The sequence below is a fragment of the Genypterus blacodes genome, unplaced genomic scaffold, assembly GCF_046128005.1.
Source record: "Genypterus blacodes isolate CSIRO-AG114 ecotype Tasmania unplaced genomic scaffold, CSIRO-AGI_Gbla_v1 ptg000120l_1, whole genome shotgun sequence".
Lineage (NCBI taxonomy): Eukaryota > Metazoa > Chordata > Actinopteri > Ophidiiformes > Ophidiidae > Genypterus > Genypterus blacodes.
Genome location: NW_027466923.1, coordinates 2,570,846 through 2,592,251, shown reverse-complemented (window position 1 = coordinate 2,592,251; position 21,406 = coordinate 2,570,846). Strand labels below are relative to the sequence as shown.

Below are 21,406 nucleotides of genomic sequence, written 5' to 3'. Positions count from 1 at the left end.
ACTCTGATGTGATTCAAACACACACATAATGCAGCTTCAACAAATATGCGAACAAAAGTGCAGATAGAAAGTAAAAGTCCTTTAAAGGTGACGCTCAAGTTGCATTCATGTTACTGTAACAAGAAGACGTTTGTTATAAATGGTTACGGTCATTAAGATCAGGCAAAGACGTCAAATGATCACTTTTTATCTTTTTGTTGTTGTCATAAAGTGCAGTGGAGTGTTAGGGGGCCACTGCCAGAGAAAAGAAGAAGAGTGTGAAGTCGAAATCTGACAAGAATTGAGTCGACTTGAACATTTTTTCTCAGAATATCATGACTTTATTCTGGATTGATCTCTCTTGACGGTGTCACTAACACTCCATCTCACGGCCGTCTGAAGCTCCTGCTTTAGTCCAGTGTGTGCCTGTCTGGGAATACAAAACAATGCGCTCCATCATTAACCTTGATTTCATGCATTTTCTCCAGAGTCTCGGTCCTGGAAATCCCAGGGGCAAACGTCAGTCATTTTTGCTTGGCCGGTCACCGTAGGCCTGTAACTTCCGCCTGAGCTCGGCCTCCTCCTGTCTGCAGAGTGAGTCTGAGCCACGCCCCCGTGTGCCGGCTCTGTCTCCCAGGGGCAAAGCTCTGCCCTCTTGCTCCCCGTCAGCTCGGGGTCTCTGGTGGAGCTCCTCCTCCTCCCCGCCCTCTCCGCCCCGCTGCCGCCCTCCGAGGACTGGCTGACGCGTCTCCTCTCTGACGGCGGCTTGCTGGAGGAGCTCCTCCTTTCTCTGCTCTTCTCCCTCCCTTTCTCCTTCTCCGTTTTGTGGTTGGAGGAGCAGGAGCCTTTCCGTTTCCTCTTGGAGTGCGTTGTGGGGCTGTTGCAGGTCTTCTCCTGTTTGGGGGAGGGTGGACTGTGGTAATCCCAGGGACAGATCTCTACCATCAGGGTGGGAGGCTGCAAAAGGCTCCCTGTGGACTTGGAATGGTCTGAGTGGAGCGTCTTGAGCTTCCCGTCAGTGGGTGTGACACTTTTTTTACGTCTGATCCTGTCTGGAGAGATGGAGTCTGAATCTCCTCCTAGCATGGGCTGCTCCTCAAACTCCCATGGACAGACGTCTGGCTTGAGAGGGAGGGGAGACCTGGGCTGGTGCAGTTTTCTTGTTTCTCTACCTTCATCCCTTTCTCCTCCCTTATCTCTGGATCGCCGTCTGTTGGCGGGAGACTTTTGCTTCTGCTGGGACCGACTGCTTTTGCTGATTCCAGAGGTGCTTCCTCTGCGGCCTGCCGTCGTTTCTTCCGGAGCGATAGAAACGTGCTTCTGGATCTTTCCTTCAGAGGGGGTCTGAGGTTCTTCCAGCTCCCAGGGACAAACCTCCGACACGTCGTAGAGGTTCCTGCCGGGCTCAGAGCAAATGGACGGCTGGCTGCCACTCACCTGTTTCAATCAAGCAGTGAAATAACACAGAACACATGAGTGAGCTGTCAGGCAAATGATGTAATGTGATGACAAATGAGGTGTTCTCGTCTGATTGCGTGACTTCACTCAAGAATTCTGTTCATTGATTTGATTGATTGACTTCATCGCAAAGGTACGTGGGAACATTCTTTCAAACTAAGCTGCATTTCTCAGCCACATTTGAAGGATGAATCCCATCAAATGAGACACAGTTAGATAGAGAGAGTGTGATGTAAACAGTACCTGCTGCTTCATGATGCCCATCTTCAGCGGTGTCTTGGAGTACTCCACTGACTGACTGACTATCATCTTGGGATAATGCTCAGGTGTCTCATCCACCTCTGACAGCATCCCGCCGTCCCGTCCTTTCACGCCCTTCTTACTGGCGTCCTCCACGCTTTGCGTTTTGTTGGTGAGCCCCGGCATCTTCTCCTTAGCGCTGGCGATCACACTTAGAGATTTCTGCATGATGGACGTCCGCAGGTGGACGGGTTTCTTCTCGTGTGTTAAGTTGTGAGCGCTGGCCGACTTCCAGAACAGCGGAACAGACTCGGTGGGTTCAGCCGGTTCCATTTTGGGAGGGGTCCCGGCCTGTTCCAGCAACTTCTTTGCTTGCTTCCTGCCGATGAGGGAGCCCAGCAGAGATCCTTCCCCAACACCTCCAACAGGAGTCATCTTATCTCCTCCAGTTGAACCAGTTTGGCTTTCAGTGTCTTCAACCTGGTCACAAACATGGTCGTAGCTGAGGGACTTCTTCAAGCCCATTACTTTCTCCTTCAGGGCATCATCCCGACTTTTGCCTGCGTGAAGATGAAAGGAAACATTTGGCATAGATATTAATCCATGCACTTTCAACAACATGAACTTCAAACAATGTTTCTGTGACTGAACCCTCTAAACTCTTTGCTGTTCATATCTGACCCAGTTCAGACAGAGTTTTACGTTCTCAGATATCTTCCATGACAGATTTATATGTATAAATCAATCTGAACACACAGATCAGGATTTGCTTGCCATTCCAACTCTCATGTCATAAAATGTGACACCTTTTATATGACAAGCACTCTCCAGTTTGAAGAATCAGGTCAGTAGGCCAACTGAAGAGAAACAGGAGAGGTTGTACGTCTGTTAAGCCTTCGTGGCAAAGAGTCAATACAGACAACAACACAGAAGTCTAGACCACAAACAACCACTAAAGATGTGACAACACTATCAAAAGGATTGGATGTAGGCACAACAGTTTAAAGTGCTGCCCATTGTGAAAGATATGACAGAGAAGGCAGGTGTCAAACTCTCTTGCATCACACCTTGGTCAGGTAATTGGTGTGTATATGAGTTATATGTGTTAGTGGCAGAAAGGTCCCTGAACCAGGATCCTCACCATGGAGAGTTGGCTCAAAGGCGTTCCTCCTCAACGTGCTGCATTTGCTGCCGTGTTCGCTGCCGTCCTCGCGGCTACACTGGCGGTGGATGTGCATGTTCTCTGGGATCTCTGTGATGCGCTTCATCAGGGAGCGACCCAGGCCTTTCTTGGAGTTGCGCTTCTTCTGAAAGTGAGGGTTGTTGGCCAGCATCTTCTTACGTTTGTAGACTTCCAGCTGGGCGTACAGCTTCTTTAGCTCATCCTGAAATAAGATGGGATGATGTATGTTAAATACTGACCAGCTATTGGCTACACGTCATAAGCAGCATGCTTTCAGTGATAGACAGATATTTGATTTGCCGAAAAGAATAATAAGATAAAGATAAAGCATTTGTTTCTATTAAACAAATGAAATCCAATCATAATGAAAAATATTGGGCAATATTTTTTCCATATCTAATTTCATGTATGAGCTCTCTTTGTTATTAATGTGAGCTCTCTTCTTTATTGCATTTGCTGTTGTTGACAGTGTTCATTTGTCCTGTGGGCTTTAAAAAAAGGCACAGAATCATTCTTATTGGTTATCCTTTTGTTGTTACCAGCTGTAGGGAAGAGCAGGGACACATCATCAGGCATCAAGCATCAGGAACAGGTAGATCAGACAAGCATGCAGTGATTTTTAGCTCCAGTTCACCCGTATATCCTCAGGGTCCAAGCTGTGCTCGCTCCAGGCCGAGGTGATGCTGTTGTTCAGGTAAGAACCGGATCGTCCCATGTCCAGCTCTTCCTCATAAGCCTCGGTGGCGATGTCGTCCCTGGCCTGGGTCCCTTTGGACAGGATCTAGGACAGATGGAGAGGAAGTTAAAACTGGCAGACCTGCAGTGCTGCTGACATCAGCGACCTTGTGGGAAGAATGAGAGAAAGATGATAAGTGAGGGAAAGGAAAAGGGGTCATCTCCAATAATATGTCTTACCTTTGGTTTGAGCTGGTTGATGATAGAAGGGCAGGAAAACATTTAAATTGAGGAAACTGTAACTGGAATCACTCAAAATGAAATCAAACGAAGGGCAACATGGAGCAGCTTGATTGAAACAACACACACATTTTGACTGTCACTTGGTTCTCATGAACACAGCTCTTAAGCTTTAGCTGAGGAACAACTTTAGGACCAAACAGACCTCAAATTTTAAACCCGGATTCAGAACAGACGCTGTGTGAGAATAATACTCTCCCCTTGTGCTTAATTATCACATTGTGCTTAATTATCACATTGTACTGAATGTCTTGTAATTGTACGGTGCCTAATTAAGAAAGCAGGAAAGAATAGAGTGCACTAATGGTGTGTTGTATTTCTCACACAGCAGGAGAATTAAGTGTTTTTCATCAGGCTTGAGAGATCGCACATAAAGAGACCCGCGGGAGTGCTAAGCTAAGTAACAATAAGCACTAACACAGTTTCAATGAGATTAAGGTGTGTGTGTGTGTGTGTGTGTGTGTGTGTGTGTGTGTGTGTGCTTGATTAATGATGTGTTTTATAATACAAGTGTAGCAGCTACAATAGCCGCTATTATGGAAACATTTAACTTCTATTACATTAGAGGGGGTTTCCCAAATACACTGCAGTGAACTTTTACAAAGAATGATTTCTGTAATGATCTGTTATTCATAGTTTTGGACAATCCAAATGTCTCCCAATTCAGATTACAGAGTTCAGGGGTAGAAGCACCAAGTCCACACATTCAGTTCTGCTACAGCTAACATATTACTAACAAACATGATTCATAATGTGGCGTGTTACCTTTGGAATTAGCAGTAAACTCAGGGTCACGGTCACAGTCAGATGAGTGTGAGCAAACAACAACATGAGCATCCAGTCTGGGTGCAAACCAGGCACCACGGAGAACCTGCAGGGAAACATTACAGAGTAAATATATGTTCATGAAGACATTAACATACAGATGCACTTTTTCATATAGGAGTTTATTCCACAACGTTTGCAGTGCACAAAGGAACAGATTAGTCTACTTCTCCCTGTAGCAATGCTGTGCACACAGAGTGAAAACAGGTGGCGGCTCTTTAAGGCCCAGCCCAACATCCTGCTCTGCTCTGATTGGCCCTCTCTTGTTAGGTTCCTAATTCATGGTATGTTGGCAGATATTCACATTATCTGCATGTTGATGTCAGCATGTTAAAAAAGTAAAAGACAAATCAAAAAGTAAAGGGTTTGTTGCTGGGTGTGGCTGTGAAGTGTGAAGAACACTATAAAATGGACGACAGCACTCAGAATCTCCCAGCTGCTACAAATCTCATGAGTTGAAGAGACTTAATATTGTAACCGCGAGGCTCAATTTGCACAAAATCTGCATAACAGTAAATGGAAATGTCTGATATAGATAATATACATTCAACTTGATATGAAGAATACATTTGAGAGTACAAGAGCTATTCTCTGCTGTCCTCTCCTCTTTGGTATTCATTCAAACTATAAACAAGAGCAATGAAAATAAACTATGACTAAAGTATGAATCTATTGTACCCAGATTTGATTGTGTGTCCTCTCACAGATCGTCACAGACAAACGTCCAAAAATGAATTGATATTTCACACAAGAAATCATTTTGTAATAATAAAATATAAAGGCCATTTGTGCAAAGTCCCAATCCGCAGCGAGCGTGAAATACAGTGAGTAAATGATTTCAGGGGAGGGGGAAATGATGTTCTGTGGGTCATATACAATCTGTTAACACTAACGGAACGCCGCCCAGAGATCCCAGAGCACAGAAACAACGTTCTCTCTCAGGAAAACAGTAACAACATTTCTAATATAATAATGTGTTCTGTTTCTGTCACTACTTATGCAACATGCAGAATCGATGTGAAAACACACAGCAGTTACTCTCGTAGCCTGTAAATATCATTATTATGAATGTTACCTTTACATTACAAGTGTTTGTATTGTATTCACATCCACCAGGACAAGTAATCACTCTAATTAAAAGCACATCTAACAGCTTAAATGTCAGTATTGGCTCGAGCAAGTTGCTACATTTTGAAATCAATTCACCACTACTGAAGGTAAAGATCAAATGAAATGAATCCTTTAACTGAAGTGGTGTAAGTGGATAGCTGTGTATCGCAAACAGAAAATGTACATGCAGACAAGGGGATGAAGTTAAGAAGCATGTTGAAAGGCAGGTAGCAAAAAATATCTTTTAATTTAATGCAGGTTGAGACTTAACCCACCCCGGCGACAGTGGCAGCCCTTTAAGGGTTAAGAGGGAGAAGTGAGGGGAAAGAGGTACAACGTTTGTGTTGTTCTCCTCCAGTAGAGATCCACCAAGGTGCTCCAGAGGTTACTGGCCCTTGTTGTCATTCACAATTCACATGAGTCATCCCAAATCTGTTTGTTGTGTAACTGTAACCACTGCCACAACATCCACCAGCTCAATTTTCCGCTGCTTTAAACGATGTAATATTCCATCCTGACGTGTTTTTATCAGCAAAAGTGGGGCACCTTTTTTTTTGCCATACGGTTGCTCAAGCGATGAAATGTCTCCTGCTGAAAAAGAACTAACGGATCTTGTTCGGTTTAGATTTGCATATTTTAATGTGATAGCCTCACCTGATGATGTGAAAGATGGCCGATATAAGGAGCTCGTTGTAGATTGCTACAGCCATGTAACGTGGCTCGTGGAAAGCTGAAGGCACGGTGCGGACAGCGTAGCACAGGTACACGCCCCACAGCAGGAACAGGAACTCAGCTGAGGAGCAAAACAAGCAACAAGGTGATGAGATCGACTGTGGGTTACATTATTAAAGAGCTTTCTCTCGGCTTCTTCATGTTAAGGGGTGATGCCACATAAGCTACGGGCAAACCTTGAGAAGGCACCTGGGAGTTAGTATAGGACAGCAATCCATACAGATGATTCAGGGTAAAAGGTCACAGGAAAACACACAAGCATGGCTTTGAATCAAGAAACATGTTGCACAGAAAGCAGGAACAATTAGCTCCATAGCAGTTGTATTTATTTTTTTACATTGACAAACAAACAAATAAGGGGTGAGGGGGGGGGGGCATGTTGTCATGGAGACGGCCTGAACATAGCCTGCACACGCTACATTGCAAGACACTGTCACATTACAGTTGGTGAATCTATGACCTCTTCTGTTTCAGTCAGATCTGAGCTCTCAGTTTCCCACTTCACACTGCACATATCTGTGTCCTCTGTAAGGTAAAATACACTCTTAATAATTCTTACACTACAGGAAATTCTAGCATTAAACCTTTAAGAACCTTAAAAAAAATTGGAAGTTTGCTATAAATGCCAGGAAACAGAGATCAGACCCATAATCAGTTTTAAATGTTGGTCTGGTCTCCTGTTTAATATGCGTGTTGCATTTGTGCTGCACCGTAGCTGCACTCTCACTGCCACCGTTGTCCTACACACAGTCAATACAATTATGCAGCACATGCAAAGACACGGCGTGGATTCAGATATGAGCACTGCTTTGCTGCTTTCCGCTTGCTTGCATTGAATCCCTCAGTAGTGTTTCCTCCCTCGGTGAGGCAGCTGCAGCTTCGACAGGCGGTTGACACATCACAGCTACATCCTTATCTCACCAAGGATGCAGCCAGGCTGCTGTTCACACAGGAGAAGTGCTTGTCAAGTGATGGTTGTCTTCCCGGTTATAGAAATACAGAATTTCTATGTGCACAAACTCCTGTTAACATTTAAATTGTTATCATACTCAGATTTTAAAACAGGAATAGCAAAAATCAATAGTAATTACACTTGGGATGTAATAAAGGCAATTCCTTTCGGGGTTGCTGTATTTTGGAGGTATTGAATTATGTCTGGAAGCAAACTAGAATATCTTTACGGCTCTCTGGTGGACAATACAAAGATTATGCTCATTTCACTGCAAATGGAAAATGCATTTTCCCTCAAATACATTTTCAGTTATTTCTATCACAGGGTTTCTAAACTCAAAAATCATTCCATAACTCTTTCATAACCATCCTGAGATAGCTGAGGACCAACTATGATGATATTGCCAACTAAACCTGTAACATAAGCTTAGAGCAACAATCTGTAAGACTGTATTTGTATCGACTCCGTCCTCCTTCATACTTTGTGGACCTTGAAGTCCCGACTTTAGTGTCTGAAGGGGAATTAGCTCAAATGGTAGAGCGCTCGCTTAGCATGCGAGAGGTAGCGGGATCGATGCCCGCATTCTCCAATGGAAATCAACAAGCATGTCCTTTGGGATAAATACAGTACTGTCTTATCTTAGACAGCTCAGGTAGTGATTTAGCCTTTTGGAAAATGATGACATTGTTTGGGTTTTTACCAAGTTTCCCCCAAAGCAAATTCAACAAGAACATGTAGCTTGTAGCTTTAAGTGTGAAGAATACCAAAAGAAGTGAAATGGAATACAGAAGCACCATGTTAGTGTACAAATAAATCAGATGGGGTATTGCACTCATATGTGAGAAGGGACACACATGCAAAAGTTGTATCATTTCTGAAGAAAGAACGGGTGTGATATTGCCAAAAAGCCCTGATTTGAATTTGCATTTGAAGTGTTTTGCTGGGTACTAGGTTTCAAAGAGTCGTCTATGAGAGGAAAATTGCAAACTTGTGATATTGGAACTGTATTTTCTCACAATATATGAATGAGAGAAGCTGCCATCCATTAGAAAAAGTTGAAGGTCAAGTGAGTGTTTCAAAAGTAGAATGAGATGAGATTTCTCGGTGAAAGTATGTAGACAGCAAAAGAGCTGAAGGATGAAGCTTTGAAGGTAAATGAATGATTTTCTCCATTTTCATCCGTTTAGCATAAAAAGTAAGGATAGAATTGAAAAACATGTGTCAACAAGGTTTAACATGTCAAAAAGAATGAAAGATATTAAAATGATGTAATGTCCCATATCTGATGACCATGTGGAAGTTGGTTGGAGACTTCCAGCTGAAAGTGTGTAGAACTACCTAGGTTTCAGAGAGAGAACCCTTGTGTTTTCTTGGAATCTATGGAACAAAGGAAGAATTGGCTTCCACTGGAAATAGATGAAGGTTGTGTGAGTAAATTAAAAGTGGAATGACATCTCTAGGTGACAGTATGAAGGTGTTGGGACAAGGTGCAACTTTCCCCCCATTCGTTTTAATAGGATTTTGAAAATTCTCGAAGTTGTATGTTTCGGAAAGTATGAAAGTTATGTGTCCAATTGTGTCTTAAGTGGGCTTGAAGTGGTGAAAATGGTTGCTAGCTTGCAGTGTGTTGCAGCCAAAAAATGGGAAGAAAAATAATAATAGAGTGAAAAGAACAAAGGGGACATTTGAAAGTGGATTTCCAGGGCATAGAAATATTGAAGAAAAAGTGTTTTCCCTTCCCAGGTTTTAGTTTAACTTGTCATTTTCCAAAACATTATTTGAAATTCCAGTATTTTTTTATAGTTGCCGACAAAAACAAGAAGAAGTTCCCCCTGAGCTTCACCCAGTGAGACACAATACCAGCTGTTTGTTTTTATATTTCACGGTCTTGATGGTTGTACTGACATATGAATTCATAAAGTCTTCTAAATGATTGGCCATCATTAATATTCATGGCTCGGTCCGCTCCTTCAGTCTTCACTAATTGCAAGCTCTTAGCCTCTGAATCAGGCTGCGTGCTGGACTAGTTGCTTTGGAAAATTAATTGTGTGTTGTTGACACTATCAGAGCTTTGCATCAATGAATGAGATGATTTATTTATTCTATAATGACGTGTTCTCATTACGGCATTAAGAGATTTACCCTCAAAAACAAGCAAAAAGACACAAAAGCCATTAGATTGATTTTCCCTGCAATACTTTCTGTTGTTGAAATGCCTCCACAGCAGCTTTGCAGGGTGTTTCCTGTCTCATCACACCTTTGTGTTTTCACAAGCTGTCAAAACAAACAGGAGGACCTCCTGAGTTTCCTGTCTTGTGTAGAAGATGTGCACAAACACAACACACAAACAAGCAAACACACACACACACACACAAATGAACACACATGACAAATGATTGCTGCATGTTTTGTGGCATTTAAAAAAGGAAGCTGTCACGACGTTCTGACAAACATGGCTTTCCTTTGAAGATGTTGTGTTTTCCAGTCCTGTCTCTTTATAGGCTTCCTCCCTTCGCCACCCACTCAAGTTTTCCCCTCTTCGGATGGTGGAAAACACTCTCTGCACCACTGCACACATCCCTGAAGCTTCACACTCCACAGGCTCCACTCTTCTATCCCTCTGTCACTTCCATCTCTTTTGCTCTGTCTCTGTCTATCAGCTTTCAGAGCAGAGCAAGTGTCTCTCAGGCATCCATCCTCTTCCTCCATCCAGGGATTAGGCTCCCCTGCTGTCACAGTGGCCTCACTGAGGTGCCCATCACTGCCTCATGCTTTGAGAACCTGTCATTAGGAAAGCTGCTTTAACAGACACACACCAAGCCATCTGGCCACTCGTCACATACTTGTGTGGATAGTACCAACGCACTTCACTGGATACGCTTGAAAACACTACAGAGTTATTATCATTCAAATGTATACTAAAGATACAAACTGATTCAAGCAAAAGGCATCGGACATTATGCGTATCTGGCTCATTGATTAATAATTAATACAAATGTATACATCAGGCTTGTTTGGAATGTACATTATGCTTTTTGGACGACACAAGCTCACACTGCCCCCTACTGTCACTCTGAGAGCTGAAACAATAACAGGCAGAATAAACATGAAACAAATGAGACACGCGAAACAACACAACAGAGCAGAATGGAACTAAATACATTCCTTAACCATTAACCTGGGAGTTAAGTCTCTGCACCGTTTCTAACCTTAACCCTAAAAAGCTAAATCAGACCTTATTAATTAAGATGCAAAACAGTACCGTACAGCCAATTTGGCTAAAGAAATCATTAACTGGCCAAGTAAATTCCAATTTGAATGCACAGTAACAATGAAATCAAGTGTGTGGGTTGAATGAAAACAAACAGCGTGATTCATTTGTGTTAAGGAAAATCATATTTTAGGTTTATTTACTGGTGTCTTCCATTCTTTGAATCAAAGCCTTGAACACAGCGTGGGAGCATCATTGATACTTGTAAGTGTGGATAATATAATCAGTGACTCCTGTCTGAGCCTAGGATAGGTAGGCTGGTGTGTGTGTGTGTGTGTGTGTGTCCCTCAGCATGCTGTTGTGTGGTTAATGTTGCTCTGTGACAGATTGAATAGTTAACAAGATGGGTTTATCTTCCAAATATCGTTTTTAAAAATCTACATCTAAATACATGAGGGATGTTTGAATACTGCAGAGTTTGTAAATGCAGCCCCAAACAATCGCCTATACAATCCAAAGCCATTCAACTTGCATCTATTCAACCTCAAGTTCACATTGAAGGTTTCTCAAAGTGCAGGGGGGGGGGGGGGGTGGCTGAGTAAACACAGTCATTACAGCTCAGTAATGTCTGCTGGAACTCAGGCGGTGTGTTTGGAGCAGTTTTATCCCCCTGCATAAATAGATGCCTCTATTTATGTCTGACAAGAAAACCCAATTTACCCAATTTCGGTGCAATTCATTTGCTGTTTGGTAGCACAGGGTCATTTAGAGTGGAGGAGAAGACGGCGTCTCCCGCAGTAGTTACACTGCAACCATGGTGTGAAAACTCATGAGCCAGTATCCATGTTGCCCTTGTGTCTTCCAAGCTGTTGTTCAATAAGCTCGATATGACGAAGAGATACCAATGGCCCCACTAACAATGCACATAGAGTACATGCATGTGTTTCTGATGTAGCACCTAATGGGAATGCAAAATTGACTTGTGAAAGCCAAAACTTCTGGAGAAGGCATTTGGAGTTCAAGTACCACATTGGATAGAGAAAGTATCAAATTACAAGACAAAAGATCACACTCACCCACAGCCATCATATAGTCCCATCGGTCCAGCAGACACATACTGAATTGGAGCCCCTCTGGTGTGAGGCCTGCAGAAATGAGGGCCTGACTCAGCTCTGGATTCTGGCACACAGCAGAGGTCCAGGCCACCAAGAACCAAACCACCACTACCAGAATCACCCCCAGCAGTCGCAAGACCCGCCAGCTGGTCATGTACGGCGTCCTTTGGGCCGTGCGGGACAGGAACACCTTCAGTACCCTGGAGGGAGAGAGAGGAGCAGGAAATGGTCTCCGTGTCATTAACCAGACCTCCTTTTCGCTTTTCGGTTCATTACTTTTAGTTTAACATATAAAGATTCATTTATGGTGCGATGTCTCTTATGCTGCTGGCAGTGAGACAGGGCCAAGTCACGGTGAAAGGTCTTTCTCCAAATTTTGACCTTATTCTCACTAATCAGTCTTAGTTAGAAACACAAGAAAACACATCTGGCTGTACTGTGCTATACTTCTACATGGAAACCAGCAAATACTAGCCTTAAAATGGTTCTTGTGACAGACAGTCCAAAAGCATATTACGTCTCCTTTCATTGAACTGATGCTTTTGTAAGGTGTAGAAAACCATTCTGTAATTATATAGCTAAAACAAATCTTTCTTCTTTATCAGACAGACTTAATATAACGGTGTGTGTGTTTGTTTCCTTTCTCCGCTCCACTGAGCTCTGCTGTGCCCTCTTAGCAGCAGACTGAGACAAATCTATCTCATCTCAGAGATATTCAATGGGATGATAGGGAATTGCACCCGGGGCAAATCGCACGCCCGGGCCAGCTCAGAAAAAATGAAATTGGTAATTTTGCCACAGGTAAGAGTTTGGCCCGGCCTTTGACCTCCTCCTTCCATCTCAGCGCTGACCACACACTGGCTCAGGGCTGAAGAGCAAGAGGCCAGTGTGTGCTTAGATACACACACAGACACACAGTGGTTACCCTGATGTGAAATTCAAGCACAAGTGCATGTGTGTGTGTGTGTGTGTGTGTGTGTGTGTGTGTGTGTGTGTGTGTGTGTGTGTGTGTGTGTGTGTGTGTGCGTGTGTGTGTGTGTGGTTCTGTTGATTAAGACGGAAATGAATAATTAAAAACAGAACAATGCTCAAACAGAAAGAGGAGAAGACAGGATATCATTTACCACCTCTTAATATTTATATATTTTCTATCCGCATAACTGATATCTAATATTGATATTCGTTCTTTTACATAAACACTTATCAGAAACTATTTATGGAAAGAGATCCCCCATATCTATAATCAAGGAGCCCTTTGTTCTCCTGCAGAACAGAGGCTGAGAATGATCATCATACATGTTTCATCACAGATCAATAGGAAATGCATGTAACCTTTTTTTGTACGTTTGTATATTTATTACATTGAAACTCCAGGCTTCCCAGTGTTTCTGCGGCAATACTTCCTTACTATACTATACTACTAATACTAAATGAATTCATAAAACAGGAGGTGGAGTGCCTGACAGTACCTGTATAGCTTGAGGATGATGGTGCCGTACATGATGGCGAAGCCCAGGAGGCGAACCCATCTCAGGAGGATACAGCGAAACATGCTGGGATTGAAGTACAGGATCATCACCTGCCACAGTACAACAACATTAATGTTCTGATACACACACACACAGGAGTACACATCCATCATGATATACCTCAGACATTGAGACCTCCACCCATGGACACTGTGTCCGTGGGAACGCACAGCTATTGTGGCTAAATAAGGTAAATGGCAAATAGATATGAGTCATTTTCATTCACTCTGGAATATCAACTACTTCCGTCATATCCTAATGCAACCACTGAGGGAATCGAGCTCAAATTGAGGGAATGTATGCAGTGTGTGAAAGTTGGCATCAGGCTGGGCTCTGCAGATGTCTCACACATCCTCAACTCCTACTGAAACCTCCGAGCTGTACGTGTTTATTTGTCAGCTTCCTGAACGCACGAAGCTGTGATACTGAGCTGTATCCTGTTGTTTATGTTTGTTTATTGGTATTTTTGTGCGCATGAATATATTTGATGTGACTGTGCGTAGGTGTGTATGATTCTTAGCTGTCTTCCTGTTTCTATTCCAAGCATGTGATTTGCTGAACATTAAGAATTTGCCAGTGGCTTGGAAAATGTCAGCCTGTCGTTTTCTGCTCGGCGTGAGGTTTGTTCTTACTTAGGAGGAGACGAGGCTGCAACTCAGGCTGAACATAACACTCACATAGACAGTTGAAACAACACCTTCTTTCACTTCATTTGTTCAGATCCAAATAGGTCTTTAAATGTCAGATATCAGATTCTGCTCTGAATGGTTTATGGTGGTGTAGAAGCCGATTGAATCTGAGGTTTCTACTCATCCGTCTGTTACACACGTCTCATCCCAGTGATTCACAAAAAACCATACACAGGATCTGCACAGCTGGATGATTGCAGCCTGTTGGAACTCTAAACCATGTGTGATGAATATAACAATATGAATTCATAAAACCTACATAACTTCACAAGTCATTCCAGTCCACAGAGCAGGAAGGATTACAGCAATTTACATCTCATTAAACCTACACACATATATATAGGCAGTGAGTAGTGAGTAGTATATGCAGATAGAGAAGCAGATGCCTATAGAAATGCATCTAATAAACAATATACTTATGTATTCAACTGCTAGGAAAGTAGGTGAATACATTTTTTTTTTTTCAGAATTTCCTGAAATCCTCATTAGGTCCTGATAGGAAATAATGAGTTTAGTGATCTGTGAAACATTATCATATCTCTCCTATAAGTATTACTGGAATATGGGAATGATATATGATGTTGTCTTTAAAGTTTAATTCACAAAACACTAAGTCACAACAGTCAGAGTCCCCGAGGACCCCCAACGAATACAGCTTGTGATTAATCCCGGTTCCTGTGATGAAGTGGCGTCGGAGAGACAGCGACAGCAGCTATCCTGTGTAATTAAGCTTGAGTAACAACAGCACCTGTAACCTCATTTCATTTTCCTCAGGGTGAAGCAGCACAACATCTGTGGCCGACAAAATTTACCAACCAGCCAACCTGGGGCTCTAACAGTCTGGCTGTGAAACATGTCAGGGAACAGAACAAGGAAACGCAATTAGCGTGATGCTGAGCAGTTTATCCTGTCACCTCCACCACAGAGGAAGGACTTGGCCTTACATCATTACAGATGATTTAGCCTTAATTGTTTTTTTGATCATTGCTGATTCTGTCTAAGGCGAAGCGCCACAAGAGTCTTTGCAAGACATCCTCTTACATGACATCATATCACAACACGTCCAGGTATCAGAAGTTAATGAGTAAATAAATAGTTTAATGGATTGTGGCAGAAGGAGCCTCCAGTGAAGCAATGAAGCAACCTCTTGTTGGCAGCCCCCCTCTGGCACCGACCGATAGGATGTTTCCTCATCTCTTTCAATTGTTCAACAGTGCAGGAGATACTGACAAAGACACACACACACTCACTCAGACACAAACATTCTGAGAAATTAAATAAACAAGATTAATGTAGATAATTCTTCCTGTCTCGATCCCAGTGATTATAAGAAAGTCACAAACAGGGATAGAATTCTGGGAAGAGGTTGCCCAAAATAATCTTTTAGGGAGTTTTTGCACATTTGAATTCATGTGTGATCCATTTTTAATCACAGTTTCTCAGGCCTTATGTTTTCTTTGTAGATTTGGCGGAAATTCACAGATTTTCACAGAACCTAAAATGTTGTCAACAGTGCAGCCATTTATAGCAATGAAAAGGTAAAATTCCAGAGGGTTACATCATCATCACATCCCATTTTTAACCTCCAGCCTCTCCGCCCTGAGTTTAAATTGATATCCAAACATTTTAAGACGGTGATGAACAGAGTGAACTCACAGCAGGGAGCAGTTGTTTCTCCTCCCACAATCCTCATCTAAACCTTGCAGTGCCAAAGTCTGTCATTGGTATGCAGGTCGTGCGAGAGAAAGGAGCCAAGTCCAATTTATACCCAAGAACAGGAATTATTGCTGTTCCTTAATGCCTGAATAGCGTCTGTGAGTCACTGTTGCAGCTCAGGAGCTGATAAATGAGTTGCTACATGGTAGACAGGTGGCTATAGGCCCACATTAAAATATAGACTTCCAATACATCTGTCTGTTCAGGGGAAATCCAGAAATACACTGAAATATGCTAATTTTGTGGCAACAAGCTTAATCTGACGTGTATAATACTGCAACACTAACTCATAATATGCTTGTGCTTGTCCTTGACTGTGAGCATTCAATCTCATCCATTCTTTTTATTGATAATAGTAATAATAATATAGTTCATTTAATTATCCCATGTGGAAATTACAGTCTTCCAATTATGGCTCAGTCTCTCAATTGTGGCATCTAACAGGTTAATGACTCAAGTACCAACATGTGCTCAACAATCTTCATCGTGAAGATTCCAGATTTTTACTGCCGATCTCCTGCCTTTAGTGGTTACACAAGGATGAATCAATATTTACAATATAATCGTTGAATTAAATGGCAAGGGGTCGTTCACTGACAACGGCAGAGAATTATCACCCAACTTTGCAGCTTTTACTGCGTCAATTTAGTTTTACAGCAACACACTTACTGTATAGTCGATTCTTCTCTGCTGTCATTAAGTTACAAGATAGTGCCAGAAACCAAAACAGAACTAAAAGGAGGCTGAACATTGAAAAGCCGGACAGAAACACAATCTGTGTGTGTGTGTGTGTGTGTGTGTGTGTGTGTGTGTGTGTGTGTGTGTGTGTGTGTGTGTTGTGTTGGATAGTAGTCCAAGGAATATTATTGCATAGACAACCATTCAGACTGTCTTCCCTGAGTTAACACCAGATTACCTCTTGATGGTAGCAGAGACTAAAAACGGTGCAGCAACCTTCCAACCAAAACAACAAACCTACCCCTGGATCACTCCGAGCTGGAGTGAGATGCATCCCAGTTCTAAATCTAGAATTACTGCAACGTTCCTCCTCTAGCGTCAGAGCAAAATCATGTGCAGCTTCTGTGTCAACATTTGTTTTGGCTGTGGAAATGACAGAAACGCTACAAGGAACCATTGACAAGGAACAGGAGATACTGCATCCTAATAAAATTGCTCCCTTCTTCTCTCCCTCCCTCTCTCACTCCCTCGCTCCCTGTGGTCAGGATTAGCTGACCCTCCCTGGCATCCTCATCTTTTTGCCTCCAGTCTTCCTGCTATAGCCGGTCGACATGACAGGCCAAAACAATAAATCACCTCCACAAATAAGAGGCAAAAGTAGGCCATGCTTTTTGTCATACACACACTCATGGGCAAACCTTAAAGAAGACAAATTCATATGCACACACTCACACAAAACATGTATAGGACTCCTTTACACTGTATACTGTGGATAACACCATCTTAAGGGACTGTTCAAAGGAAACAAAATTTTGACGTCGCCTAGTGAAGGTGTCCCTCAGTTTGCCTCCAGCCTCCAAAGCCTCCTCCATCAATTAATTAGTAGATATATTTTTAAAACAAGTTGTGCTGGAACTTGATGGACTGTTTAAAAATGCATTGAGCGACGGAGCGCAGCAGCTCTGCCAAGCGTAGCGGAGGAGGCTCGCAGTGGCAGAAAACAGCAGATACAAATGTAAGAGTGAAAGAGAGGAGACAGATACAGAGCTGTGGGGGGTTAATGTGAAGAAATGATGATCACTATCAGTAGGAGGAACCGAGATGTAAAGACAACAATAGAGAGAAATGTACAGACAGATGGTAAAGAAAAGGCAGACAGAAGCAGAGAGACGGCAGAGAGAGAGGAGACCTCCCGAGCGAGTGTGAGGATAAAAGCTGCAGGGTATTTTGGGATAATTATTTTCGGTGCTTCACGTACCCTTGGGCGGTTTGGAAAAGGGCAGATGGACGGACGCCAAAACAAATAAACTGGCAGAGATCACCGCATGTTTGGTAACAAAACGATACCGGTTGCCTTCTTAACTCCGAGGCGTAACACATAGATACTATCTCTATCTCTGTATCAAACTATCTGTATGGTATTGTGCAATCTGCTCAATTGTACTTGAGGGTATTGTGTAGGATTTTCCACTTCCCGTTCTTATATAACAGTGCCAAAAGGTCTGTACAGAGGAGAATTTAGCTACTGCTGGATGGTGTTATCTGTTTAGAGCTTAAAATCATATCAGACTACAGATCTACAGTGTGGAACTACTTCTGAAGTCATGATGTTGTTAGTTCAGAATTCCTGATTCCTGATTTATATTCTGTTCAAGTCTAAGTCATGTTACCACACACACACCTATACACACACCGTTAGCAACCGCTAATCATTTCCACATTTCCCCAAATTACACTGTCAGACAACAACAACACAAGCAATGGAGGGAATCAAAGTTAATGTGACAACAAGCATCAGTAAAAGGTTTAGAGGTGTTGCTAAGTTGACAGAGTAAATTGCTGATGCTGTGACGACGAAACAAAGACTCAGATAGCAGACCGGCATGGTGCAAGAATGGTGAGATTAACAATAAACTGGTTGGAGGTGAAGCGTGTGGCTGTCAGCCTTAAGAGCTCCACCCAGCTGTTCCTGAACCATCGAAGAGTAAGTATCCATCTAAAAGGACCTAATAATGTTCTCAGGAGCAGTAGTTCTGGTACTAAAATGAGTCCTGGTTCCCTGGTGCAAAACATTAGAAAGATCCTGAAAAGGTCCCTGTGCTGCAAAAGGCACTTCCATAAATCTATACTGGCTTTCCTTCTCGAGCAAATATCTTTCTTGATGCTACATTTCAGTGAATTTAGCTTGAGCACAAACTCATCGTTCAAAGAGTCAGCAGAGCAGAGAGAAACTGATTGTTTTTCTACTCATGGCAAACACCCAGCCATCTTTACTCTGCTGGCAGTCTGTGAAAGTATTTGAAGGGAGCGAATTCCCCGGTTACATCAGATCTCACTGCTAAGTGCTGCTCAGGTTTCTTCCATCTGCTTCCCTGCTAAAGATGGGCTTCTGACGCTGCACTCCAGGTGCACTGTGGGCTGCGTGCGCAAGTGCAAATACACACATGTACAATACACACATGCTCGGCACCTACCCACACACATACACATAAAGGGTTGAGCACCACCTGTGTTAACCAACACTTAATAATGTTCACAAGTATTACAACAGCAGCGACTCAGCAGTGATTAATCAGTAGGGAGTTTCAACTCCTCGCTGTGTGCTCAGCTCGGGTGGCTTTGCAAGAGCTTCTTAAAATGGCTGTGCAGTAGAAACTACAAAAGCCACCAGCATAAATCTTATTTGGTCTAAAAACTTTGATTCTTTTGCTGTTAGTAGGTTGATGTTGTCAGACCCAGCAGAGCCACCACAGGGCAGTGGTTATTTACTCAGCATATCACATAAGTACAGCAAATGTGATGTGAGTGGAAGCCAAAGCTTGTGGCTGTTAGCTGGCTTGTAGCCCAGTGGACCCTTTCTGGGAAGTGTTGATGTACTGCTTTGTATAACTGCATAAAACAGCACCACTACAAGGGAGAATCTTCCGATGTAATTTCTTTAGCAATTTTGTGCAGTCGGAGTATTCACTCACTCACAGCTGGAGGGTTATATTCACCTGACTGTGTTTAAAAATCAATACGCTTTGTTGTCCCCTCAGTGAAATGTGTGTTAGACTCACAGGGCTGCTTGCTGGTTCATAGTACATACAGGTGGTTCAGTCTGCAGTCTCACATGACTGACAAAATTGACTAACTCTATGAGGAAAGGCTTGATCTATACAAGAATTGACAGGGATATCCATAGGTTATTTGCAGATTTCACCAGGAGAGGTAAACAGGAAAATAATGTTGTCTTGCAGAAACATCCATATTTTTATGTCTTTACATGCAGATCACACAATCGCCGTACTTTGTGCGTGTCCGTGTTCCTGCACTGCCTGAGCCTAGAAGTCAACTGTCACCTAAATTACAGTTTGACAGGTCCAAATCCATCAGTAGGAGGCACTACAGAGAGATGATGTGTTTTCAGAGCACTCAGTTAATGGATTCCTTCAAGGGATAATGTGTTTTTTGTTGTTTTCATGTTGCTTTGTAAGTAAGAACACACTGAATAAAACTCAGACTTTAAATACACTCCCTCCTGCATTAAATCTGTGTTACAGCACAAAATAGTCTCACACATACAACATTCAGCAAAATCTATTACGGTCCAAGGTTTTAAGACACTACTCTTTAGTTTCAAAAAAATGAAACTATATGCCTTTGTGCAGAATTATAGAGACAATGGAAATGTTTGGGCTCACTGAATGCAGCAGACGGGTGTTTGGGAAATTGTGATGTGTTAACCTATACAGTAATACAGTATCTTTGCAGTCTTTTCTGTGTGATTTGTTGACTAAAGAAAGAAGGAGAACAAGATAAGCTATCACCAGCCCCTTCCTTTTATGACAGTAAACATACTGACAGGGATTTGAAGACTCACAGGGAAGTACAGCAGTAAAGCTCCAAACAAGATGACCTCCAGCAACACCAGACCAGAAGTGCGGATGCTCTGTCAAAGAAAAAGAAAAAAAATAATCCTTCAACTATCAATCACAGGAAAGACATTTTATGGATCACGGTTTAATTAAAGAAATGCTTTATAGCTGTGGTGAAATGCAGAAATGTAATGTAAAGTGTGATGATTTGTAGGTCCAAGTCTAAATTCAATGGAAAGAAAAAGAAAAGCTGAATATTCTTTTCCAGATTAGAATTAGTAATTAATGTCATCCAGACAGATGGCAGATTCATGGGTAACCACATAAAAGTGTATCAATAGCACACCAGGGAAGAGTGTAACCTTGCCTGACAACAGGTCATAATTAGTCTGCAGAGTGAGGATCACACATTATTTTCACTCCATTTATTCGCTTTGTTGTAAAAAAAGGAATATAAATATACTAAATGTTCTTCACACTTTAAATTGGTTAAATGCTGTAGATCAGTGTGTCTTTATTCATCATCAGCTCTGAGCACTAAAATGGCAAAACAATATTCAGTAACTACAGCCAACGTGCAGAGAAAGGATGATTGAGCAGGATTTGCACTACAGTGACCTTTGACCCCCTCACCTTGTTCCTTCTGAAGTGGTAGACTATCACCATGCTGGTCAGGTCCAGCACCACACACAGACCCTGGAATGAGGCAATGGCCAGCCGCAGGGCACCGTCATCCTGGACCAGGCAGGGTGTGTCATCCCGACAGAAGGGGCAGCCGTCACGGCAGGGCAGGCACTTACTGGACACCTCAGAGAGGTCCTCTCTATGAGAGCTCTGCTCCTTACCTGAGGAGGTGCAGGTTGGAGAAACAGAATCAATAATCACGTGAAACATTTATACTACAGGTTCTCTTGCCTATGTCTGATGTTTCTTTTGAAGCAGGGGGACAAATGTTATTCTATTTCAAATCAGATACACCAAAGAAGTAACCCTGCCATGGTCGAGGAGGAAAAAGACGGTCAAGAAAGAGCGAATTAAATGAAAAGTAAAATTACCGAACTGAGTTCGGACCACAGAGGGTTAAACAGAGCTTGATTGCTAAAGAATGTGCAACAAGTGCTGTTATAATGGTGATTACTATGCTGTCATTCACTGAT

General features: G+C 42.6%; 1 protein-coding gene and 1 non-coding gene across 2 annotated transcripts in view; one reads left to right on the top strand and one right to left on the bottom strand.

Moving 5' to 3' along the window:
• Positions 1-450: 450 nt before the first annotated feature.
• The window catches only part of gpr158b (G protein-coupled receptor 158b), a 44,905-nt gene continuing 23,949 nt past the window's right edge, over positions 451-21,406 (bottom strand). The window contains exons 4-13 of the mRNA XM_076162121.1: positions 20,883-21,094; positions 20,255-20,323; positions 13,250-13,359; positions 11,742-11,980; positions 6,425-6,563; positions 4,601-4,706; positions 3,495-3,641; positions 2,819-3,062; positions 1,681-2,237; positions 451-1,416 (exon numbers count right to left, since the gene is read on the bottom strand). Coding sequence (XP_076018236.1) covers positions 451-1,416; positions 1,681-2,237; positions 2,819-3,062; positions 3,495-3,641; positions 4,601-4,706; positions 6,425-6,563; positions 11,742-11,980; positions 13,250-13,359; positions 20,255-20,323; positions 20,883-21,094 — 2,789 coding nt within the window. The remainder of the gene's footprint in view (positions 1,417-1,680; positions 2,238-2,818; positions 3,063-3,494; positions 3,642-4,600; positions 4,707-6,424; positions 6,564-11,741; positions 11,981-13,249; positions 13,360-20,254; positions 20,324-20,882; positions 21,095-21,406) is intronic.
• On the top strand, positions 7,971-8,043 carry trnaa-agc (transfer RNA alanine (anticodon AGC)). The gene has a single exon. It is a non-coding gene; the product is annotated as a tRNA-Ala (tRNA).